General features: G+C 37.5%; 1 protein-coding gene across 2 annotated transcripts in view; it reads right to left on the bottom strand.

The window, feature by feature from the left end:
• Positions 1–1,921: 1,921 nt before the first annotated feature.
• Positions 1,922–10,593, bottom strand: part of LOC111143868 (dual specificity phosphatase 19) — a 19,113-nt gene continuing 10,441 nt past the window's right edge. Inside the window, exons 3-4 of one of the 2 annotated variants that reach the window (XM_022497859.1) lie at positions 8,055–8,207; positions 1,922–2,861 (exon numbers count right to left, since the gene is read on the bottom strand). In XM_022497859.1, the coding sequence (XP_022353567.1) occupies positions 2,622–2,861; positions 8,055–8,207 (393 nt within the window). In that variant the 3' untranslated portion in view covers positions 1,922–2,621. The remainder of the gene's footprint in view (positions 2,862–8,054; positions 8,208–10,593) is intronic. The other variant, XM_022497870.1, reaches the window with a different exon arrangement.

Raw genomic sequence — 10,593 nt, 5'->3', positions numbered from 1 at the left:
TGTTGATGGTTGCTGACCGATCAAGGTGGTGGTTGCTGAAGGTTGGGGTGGTTGTGGCCATTTCTTAAAATAAGACAGTAATGAAATTTGCCTCACTGATGGACTCTTCCTTTCACGAACAATTTCTCTGTAGCATGAGATACTGTTTGACAGCATTTTACCCACAGAAGAACTTCTTTCAAAATTAGAGTCAATCCTCTCAAACCCTGCTGCTGCTTTATCAACTAAGTTTATGTAGTATTCTAAATCCTTTGTTGTCATTTCAACAATCTTTACATCATCTTCACCAGGAGTAGATTCCATTTCAAGAAACCACTTTCTCTGCTCACCCATGGGAAGCAATTCCTCCTCCATTGTAGTTTTATCATGAGATCGCAGCAATTCAGTCACATCTTCGGGCTCCACATCCAATTCTAATTCTTTTGCTATTTTTACCAAATCTGCAGTTACTTCCTCCACTGAAGTCTTGAACCCCTCAAAGTCAACCATGAGGGCTGGAATCAACTTCTTCCAAACTCCAGTTAATGTTGACATTTTGACCTCTTCCCATGAATCACGAATGTTCTTAATGGCATCTAAAATAGTGAATCTTTTCCAAAAGGCTTTCAGTTTACTTTGCCCAGATCCATCAGAGGAATCACTATCTACAGCAGCTATAGCCTTACGAAATGTATTTCTTAAATAATAAGACTTGAAGGTTGAAATGACTCCTTGGTCCATGGGTTGCAGAACAGACGTTGAGTTAGCAGGTATGAAAACAACATTAATCTCATTGTACATCTCCATCAGAGCTCCTGGATGACCAGGGGCATTGTCAATGAGCAGTAATATTTTGAAAGCAATTTTTTTTTCTGAGCAGTAGGTCTCAACTGTGGGCTTAAAATATTCAGTAAACCATGTTGTAAACAGATGTGCTGTCATGCAGGCTCTGTTATTCCATTTATAGAGTACAGGCAGAGTAGATTTAGCATAATTCTTAAGAGCCCTAGGATTTTCAGAATGGTAAATGAGCATTGGCTTCAACTTAAAGTCACCAGCTGCATTAGCTCCTAACAAGAGAGTCAGCCTGTCCTTTGAAGCTTTGAAGCCAGGCATTGACCTCTCCTCTCTAGCTATGAAAGTCCTAGATGGCATCTTTTTCCAATATAAGGCTGTTTCATCTACATTGAAAATCTGTTGCTTAGTGTAGCCACCTTCATTAATTATCCTAGCTAGATCTTCCGGATAACTTGCTGCAGCTTCTACATCAGCACGTGCTACTTCACCATGCACTTTTATGTTATAGAGACGGCTTCTTTCCTTAAACCTCATGAACCAACCTCTGCTAGCTTCAAACTTTTCTTCTGCAGCCTCCTCACCTCTCTCAGCCTTCATAGAATTGAAGAGAGTTAGGGCCTTGCTCTGGATTAGGCTTTGGCTCAAGGGAATGTTGTGGCTGGTTTGATCTTCTATCCAAACCACTAAAACTTTCTCCATATCAGCAATAAGGCTGTTTCGCTTTCTTATCATTCGTGTGTTCACTGGAGTACCACTTTTAATTTCCTTCAAGAACTTATCCTTTGCATTTACAACTTGGCTGACTGTTTGACGCAAGAGGCCTAGCTTCCGACCTATCTCTGCTTTTGACATGCCTTCCTCACTAAGCTTAATCATTTCTAGCTTTTGATTTAAAGTGAGAGACATGCGACTCTTCCTTTCACTTGCACACTTAGAGGCCATTGTAGGATTATTAATTGGCCTAATTTCAATATTGTTGTGTCTCAGGGAGTAGAGAGGCCCGAGGAGAGGGAGGGATGGAGGAAGGGCCAACTGGTAGAACAGTCACAACACATGCAGTATTTATCAATTACGTTCACTGTTAATGGGTCTGGTTCATGGCACCCCAAAATAATTACAATAGTAACATCAAAGATCACTGATCACAGATCACCATAACAAATACAACTATAATGAACAAGTTTAAAAGACTGAAAATTACCAAAATGTGACACAGAGACACTAAGTGAGCAAATGCTCTCGTTAAAAATGGTGCCAATAGACTTCCTCAATGCAGAAGTACCACCTTTGATTTGTAAAACACACATCTGCGAAGCACAATGAAGTAAAGTGCAATAAAACAAGGTATACTGTATCTGTATAGGTATACCTATACTGTATTAACCTTCAGATTTGGGTTATCTCTTTTGGGAGGTTTAAGGTATTAATTTTTAATCACAAATTCTTTACAAAGAAATTTACCTCCCTCTGAAATAGTAAGTCAGGTAGTACTTCAAGTTTTTTCCTTCATGGAAACAGTTGCTGGAATAGAAAAATCTTTTCATGCTCTAATAAAGATTTTGAATGTAAATCTTTTTCTCCTACAGAAATCAATTATTGGTAATATATCTTCTTCTCTTAGCAAATTAAAGAACTGTTGAATCACATATTTAATACCAAAGAAAACATGATATAATTTAAAAATGTGTTTATACACCAGCTCAAGACAATCAATTAACCTCCATTTCCACTTAAAAAACACAAGACAAAAGGAAGTTTTTCAGTCCACTCTTCAAAAAAGGGGACGGGTGGCTATAGGGGCTAATTCAGAAATTACAGTTGTCCTTTATCTGCCGGAATGTAACTCATGAACTGTCACCCCTTTCTAATTCCTGTATGTTGTCACCCTTATTGCTTTCTTTGCCCTCTTGGTATGTACGAAGCTGCTCCATGAAGCCAGCATTTGGACATATGGAAGGCCTTGCATTTTTCACCAAAGAGAAAGCACTTGTAAATGAAATTTCTTCAGAATTCATCAGGAAACCTATTACAATTGCAGCAGCCCTGGAAACTCCTGCATTACAATGAACAAGAAGCACTCCATCCTGCAATAAAACCAATCAAAAATCTCCATTATTCACTTAGAAAGTTTATTAAATCACTTGTACATTCTTACGCTACTTGAAATTATAAAAATACTCATTTTATCAATTTGTTTGATTCAATGTATTCAATTACCAAAATACAATTCCTTATAAGCAATGAATGGAAAAAAAATCAATTAATCCATCAAAAAACTTCTCTTTCTACCCCCCAGGGATTGAAATGCTTTGATAATGTATTTGGAATTTTGAAAAAGTATCTTTTATCAAACTGAAGTAATCTAGTAAAGTATATCTAAAAGCCTGTGTTAGGAGATACACAGATCTATAAATAAGAGAAAAATCACAGGTAATATACATATAGAAATAAATAAAACCATAGTCATAACACTAAACAGAAAGACCGAAACATCACAGGCACACAGTGTTCCTACAAAGAAACCAGTGTCACTGGCTTGGTAATCTATGTGTAAAATGACCAGAAAGGAAAAAATTTTCTACCCTCAGATATACTTTATTCTGGAAGGGAGTAACTTTAAAAAAGTTAAATTTATGAGGTAGTAAAATGACACAAACAGCTCATGATAATGTGAAGTAGAAAAGGCAATTAGATACTTTAGCATCGGGTCAATAAATGAAAAATGTCTCAGATAACTTGCAAATCATACTTTACAAGTGAAAAGGGACACGGTGCAAGACCAATGCTGATGGGGGTAATACTGCATTAATAATGAAATGATGGAGCTGACGGAAAAGCACTGATCAGGCTGCCTTGTCTGAGGCTTTTAAAAAGTTAATTATCTAAGCAAAATGAACTGAACTGGAAGCACACCTTACAGAATTAGACATTTTAGTTACTTCATTTCCTGATTCTTCTTTGGTACAACACAAAAGAAAGATTGGAATAGGGTAAGGGGGAAAAAATAAAACCTAAACTAAGTCTCTACCCAAAGCATATATTAACAATACCATATTTATAACTCATTGGATCATTTCACTTTTGCAAGGTAGTTTTCTCACAATTAAAAATCTGTTGAAAATTCCTTTCCTAATCTATTGCAATAAATTTACAAATGCTTCTCATTTCAAGAAAACCAAATGATTCACAATAAAATTAGTTAATCTTTTGAAAATCCTCATATCAAAAAGACAATTTCAATTGTTTTCTTATATATATGATTATTTCCAAATTTTAACTGTTTCTGTACAGGATGGGCTAACACCAATACTCACTATACATACATGCAACTTTCTTACTTTGTATAATAGCTCATTTTTATGAGATTAAAGGCACTTAAAAATCATATTACAGTAAATTATGAAAACTGGTAAGGAACTTCTTTTATCTCAAAACAAATCAGTTCAAAAGAAACCTAAAATTGTAAGCTACATAAGAGATATCATTCAATGTCATTTTTAATATTTCCTGACTACATACTAGTCATCAGTTTTGAGTCATAATATGTCTTTGCAAATGAAACAAGCTTTATTTTCAGCCTTACATACTATGTATCCATGGTCGGCTCATGTTTAATAATGTTAAGTATTCCTGGGTGGCTCAGTGGGTTAAGTATCTGACCTAAGTATTCTCAGGAAAGTTATTGGCTTTTTATCCCCTTTCTAGAACTCAAAATAGTAATAATTTAAAAATTTATAAAGAAACTTTTTCTTTTGCACCAGCTATTGTCCTCTGCCTAGAAGGCCTCTGCTCCACTTCTTGGTCTAGCTAATACAGGGTTCTGTTCTAAGTAGTCTGTCCCTTTCTGAGTGAGATGGGGTCAGGGGAATATCTTAGCCATCTTTGTATGCTGTGTCCTTAGTGCAGTTTTAGAGACATAGTAGATATTCCATAAATGTTTGCCAAGCAAATAAATTAATTTTGTTTTCCATTTCCAAAAAGAAAGTGTTCTCTTAAAAATTTGAATCATCATTTTGCTCTGGGCAGATAGAAATCATGTTAAAGTATTTCTAGTTTATCAAGCATTCTTTGTTCTCATACTGTTGTGAATAACTTTTCAACTAGACTGCAAGCTCTGTGAGGGCAGTAGTATGTATGTTTCCCTCATATCTTCTCAGAATAAGTAATTAATATTTGTTGACAGATAAACTGAGCTAAGTTTAGGTCTTTTTTAAATGAGTCTTTTGATATCAAATGTTTATATATATATATATATATATATATATATATATATATATATATATAAATGTTACCAGTAGTTATGTCTAAACAGTGTAAGGACAGTAAATTTTTACTTATCTGTGTTTTTTAATTTTTCTACAATGACATTGTTTACTTACATCATGTTTTTAAAATCACATCACAAAAAATGAGTAATAGAGTAAACATGGAATATCAAATACACCTTTTCATATTAACAAAACCTTCTGCATATAAAAATAGGGAGTCAAGTAAATTTTCATAAAAGAACTCTTAAGGCTATAGAGGTTACCCTACTACTTTCCTCTCATGTGTATTTCTGTCTCTTAATGCAAAAACCTAACAAATAATGCGTGAGGCAGAGATAGAGGAAAGGCAGAGAAACCAAACAATAGGGTTTTACAAGTACAGAAAACAATGAGAAAAGACATGGGAAAAGAGAAGAGAATCCTTTTGGCAGCTGAATATGAAAAGATAAAACAAGTAAGTATAGGGCTAGAAAGGTAGTTTTAAGGCACTCAATTCACTGAGTAATCACATTTAATAAAACCTGTACATACAACAGAGAAAGTTATGAAAGGATTTCTTCTAGAAAAAAGTGGAAAAAATTCAAGAATTCTATTGCTAAAACTAAGTATGTATTACTCTGAACAGCAAAGAGTTTTCAGGGCAAGGAAATATTGGCTGAAATTAGGATTGCAGTATAAAACATAATGCTTGAGAAAATTAGAACAGATTATGGAATTCTAATACATCTTATAGCAGAAACGTTTTAGGTACCTCCTCAGATTCTCTTGGTGCCATCACGTCATGGGCCCTAAGCTTCTCCACCTCTGCCTCCACTTCTTGGCCAACTGCTCCCCTTAGGCCTGATGAGTTTTGCTTGCCTAAGAAGGCCTGACTCTTCCCCCATGGTGGTCACTGCATAAACAAGTAGGCCCTGAATTCTGGACTCTCCTGCTGCTTCTGAATGTGAATGAAAAGTCAGACCACAGACTACTGAGTTTGGCTTCAAGGCAGCTGCTAAAGGAGTGGATTGTTGTAACTTGGAATTGTGGTATTAGTTACCTCCCCGTGGGCAAAGTTTGATCGTGTAGAACAGGAGCTGACAGAGAGCCAGATGAATTCTCTCTTCTCTCCCTCCCAAAGTCTGTACAGTGGCGCAGTTTCTTTGTCCTCCCTGCCGGAATGACTTCAGTAGCAAAGGAGGTACACCTGCTGAGTACCCAACTATTTCACCGGCAGCTCCCTGTGCAGTTGTGCTGAGCAAGGGAAATGCACCATCCTTTCGCAGCTTCCCATCCTTTCCTGGGTCACCTCCCTTTCTTCCCACTCTCACTGCCCATGGATTCCATCTTTCAAATGAAGCACCAGCTCTTAATCTTTGTCTCGGGTTCTGTTTTTTAGGAAACCCAAGAAAAGGAAACTTTTAATTAATTATTACTCTTTCCACATTTTACTTGCAACATGTACATGTCTTCAAATAGGAATATGCATATGGATGATGCCTACGTTTTTCTTTTACCATTTAAGGCATATTCCACATCTCCTTAGAGAAGCAGCTAATAGAGAAACATGATCATGTTTATTTTTAACACTATCACAACTGACACACTGGAATGTTATAATCTAGACCTTATAAAGGTTTTCATAAGAGAAAACACTGGCCAATATTAGGCCTTGAATTAGAAACCCTCCTCCTCTTCTTTTATCTAAATATCCGCTATTAAATAAAGCTGAATGGCAGAGTTAAATAGATTTATATTTTCCAGATAATCTAAAGGAAAGCACCTAGAACAGTGCTGGACATGTAAAGCATTCAGTAAATTTTACTAAATATAAAGAAGGAGGGGCGAGGGAAGAAAAAAAGGAAAGGAGAAAAGGTAGAAGGGAAATCATTACCCAGATTCAACTAAGCTGGATTCTGATGTTAAGTGTCATTAATTGTTAGGTGCCCCAGGACAGTTAACTTTTCTCTGTAAGTGCTTCTACATTCCCATCTACTTATGTCACATAAACTTTGCAAGAATTATATACTAACTAAAAGTGACATCATTTCAAGGTATAATTACTGGTAACAGCCAACCTAGAACCCCAGTGTTAACTTGGATCTATTACCAAAGTTGAAGTAGGACATTATCTGTTGGTCTTTTAAAATCAGAGAACCAATGCACAGCTTCTGATCAGCATTTTCATACAATCTCAATAAAGCAATACACATTTAGTCTTTAGAGCACCCTATAATTTTCTATTATTAAAAATGCATAAATTCACTATCCCTACCACAGCCATAAAAATGCAAATTAATCTTCATAAATACATTGAAAGGACTACAGCAGGATCCATCCCATACTCCATCTGATTATCTTGCAAAGTGGTCAGAGGGCAGGTGGTTATAAACCATCGAAGGAAATCTAAGTACATATAAACACAGAAAAATTCAGTAAGTGGAGAATTTTATCTCCTGCCATTTCTGAGGAAGCTATAGGAAGATGAGAAATTAATGTTAAAAGTAAGTATCTCGGGGTGCCTGGGTGGCTCAGTGGGTTAAAGCCTCTGCCTTCGGCTCAGGTCATGATCCCAGGGTCCTGGGATCAAGCCCCACATCAGGCTCTCTGCTCAGAGGGAAGCCTGCTTCCTCCTCTCTCTCTCTGCCTGCCTCTCTGCCTAACTGTGATCTCTGTCTGCCAAATAAATAAATAAAATCTTTTAAAAAATAAATAAATAAATAAAAGTATCTCATAAAGAGGCACCTGGCTGGCTTAGTCAATAGAGCGTGCAAATTTTGATCTCAGGGTTGTGAGTTTGAGCCCCACATAGGGCACAGAAATTATTAAAAAAAAAAAAAAAAGTACATATCTCATTGAGAGGAAAAAAACTGGACAACTAAATAGTTGTAGAAGTTCATGAAAGACTGTTGGGGGGAAATTTCATAGTGATTCTCTATGTATTCATTACAAAGAGAATAAAGATTGAATAATGGACTTGTATTTTAAAATTTCTGCCTTTGAAGAACTGTGGATCAAAACAAAACTTACCTTCATTTTCACTTGTTCAATAAATTCAAAACATTCTGGAAAATAAGACAGGATATTGGTTTCAGGCAGATCCAATATAGAAATGCTCTTATATATAAAGTCACCGAGGAAAGCATTTTCAACTCCATATGCAACATTGAGAATATGAGTCACCTTCAAGAGAAAAAAAAAAGATGATTTTTAAAACTTAGCTACGAATTAATATTTGGCAAGAGAATGGGATGTTGAGATTTGTAACAAGAATAAACAATTTAAGCATAAGTCACTTGAATAATACGTGCAAGAAGCCTTCTCTGATACCTCCCTCACCAAAAGTGCTAATTCTCTGTATTCCCATAGCACCCTCTACCTGCCCTAATTATAGCTCTCCCCACTTTGAGATTATCTGTCTCCCTGATGGTACTAGAAACTCCAAGAGGGTAGGGACCATGTTTGGTTTATTCACTGTTATAGAGGTAAGCACTGTGAGGGGCACCTGGGTGGCTCAGTGGGTTGAGCCTCTGCCTTTGGCTCAGGTCATGATCCCAGGGTCCTGGGATCAAGCCCCGCATCGGGCTCCCTGCTCGGCGGGGAGCCTGCTTGACCCTCTCTCTCTGCCTGCCTCTCTGCCTGCCTCTCTGCCTACTTGTGATCTCTCTGTCTCTGAGTAAAAAAAAAAAAAAAGTAAGCACTGTGAGTGAGCAGTGACCTGAGCACAGAAAGCACCTAAAATATTTGTTGGAAAAATCAATGAATATCCATATAAAAAACTTGAATAAGGGAAGTATATCAATAACACAAACTTCCCTTTCAGTAACTATTTCCCAATTTCCCTTCACATTCATTATAAATAGGATGGTTCTCAAGAGTGGCGGCACCGGAAAACAGTATGGAGGTTCCTCAAAAAGTTGAAAATAGAGCTACCCTAAGACCCAGCAATTGCACTACTGGGTATTTATCTGAAGGGGCATGTGCACCTGAATGTTTATAGTAGCAATGTCCACAATAGCCAAACCATGGAAAGAACCTAGATGTCCATCAACAGATGAACTGGATAAAGAAGATATGGTATATACAGACTATGCAGCCATCAAAAGAAATGAAATCTTGCCATTTGCAATGATGTGGATGGAACTAGAGGGTATTATGCTAAGCGAAATAAGTTAATCAGAGAAATACAATTATCATGTGATCTCTCTGATATGAGGAATTTGAGAGGCAGGGTGGGGAGTAGTGGGGGTAGGGAAGGAAAAAATGAAACAAGATGGGATCGGGAGGGAGACAAACCGTAAGAGACTCTTAATCTCAAGAAACAAACTGAGGGTTGCTGAAGGGTGGGAAGGTAAGGATAGGGTGACTGGGTTATGGACATTGGAGAGGATCTGTGCTATGGTGAGTGCTGTGAAGCCTGATGATTCACATACCTGCACCCCTGAGACAAATAATACATTATATGTTAATAAAAAAAAAAAAGAGTGGCTACACATTTGAATCACTCAGTGAGCTTTTAAAAGATGTCAATGCCATAGGGCCTCAAACCCAGAGCTTCCAGTGAATGAGTCTGGTTGAAAGGATGGTCATGAAAGATTTTCTTTCCAATGGTACACAAAAGCAAACTTCTACTCCATCTGTGCATTTGAGTTCCTTTCCTACAGCCTATCAAGCATATGAAAGGAGCCATGTGGAAAGTCAGTTAAAAGATTCCAAAAGTAAAATGGATCAGGAAAATAAGGCACTGTTTCTTGTTATGACATGCCTCACTGTTCTTATTCTCTCTCTTAACGTGGGTGTTAGGTTTTGCCTGATTTCTGTGTTTTCATGTACTTCACACATATTTTAGACTATGTGTCCAGCTCTGCCTCTCTTGCCCCTACTACCCTCATAGATATGGCTCTGACAGTGCCCTACTCCTCCCCCTAGTACAGCTGACTGCATTCAGGCAGACACCCAACTTAAACAAGACTAATCAAATTATCTTTAGAAGTTTTCAAAATAGGTGTACAAGACAGCTAGTATGATCCCCAAACTTGATAGCTGTAAGACAGCCACTTTCTTTTAAGTGCTCAAAGAAGCTGAAAATTTTCTGCTCCCAAATAATAATAGAGTAGATTTGCAGAGAGGGGCCATGATGCCTGTGGGAGAGAAGCACCATCTTGCATGGCGTTCTATTCTCCAGTACAGCTACTTTCTGCCCTCAGATTCCAGAGATCCCCCTAAATCATTATACACATTCTCTTTCCTTACTCGGGTTTCTGTGCTTCCCAACCCAGGATTTAGGCTTATGAAAACAGGCCATAGGCCATTTACTGACCTAACTGCCTTGTGGAAGAAAAACAGAAAACATCTCATATGTCTATTCAAGAAAGACTCTTTTTTTTTTTTTAAAGATTTTATTTATTTGACAGAGAGAGATCACAAGTAGGCAGAGAGGCAGGCAGAGAGAGAGAGAGAGAGAAGAGGAAGCAGGCTCCCTGCCTAGCAGAGAGCCCGATGTGGGACTCGATCCCAGGACCCTGAGACCATGACCTGAGCCGAAGGCAGAGGCTTAACCCACTGAGCC

Source organism: Enhydra lutris, unplaced genomic scaffold (genome assembly GCF_002288905.1).
Source record: "Enhydra lutris kenyoni isolate GAN:26980312 unplaced genomic scaffold, ASM228890v2 scaffoldscaffold1, whole genome shotgun sequence".
Taxonomy (NCBI): domain Eukaryota; kingdom Metazoa; phylum Chordata; class Mammalia; order Carnivora; family Mustelidae; genus Enhydra; species Enhydra lutris.
Note: the sequence above shows the minus strand (reverse complement) of the source record. Positions and strands in the feature narration are given on the sequence as shown.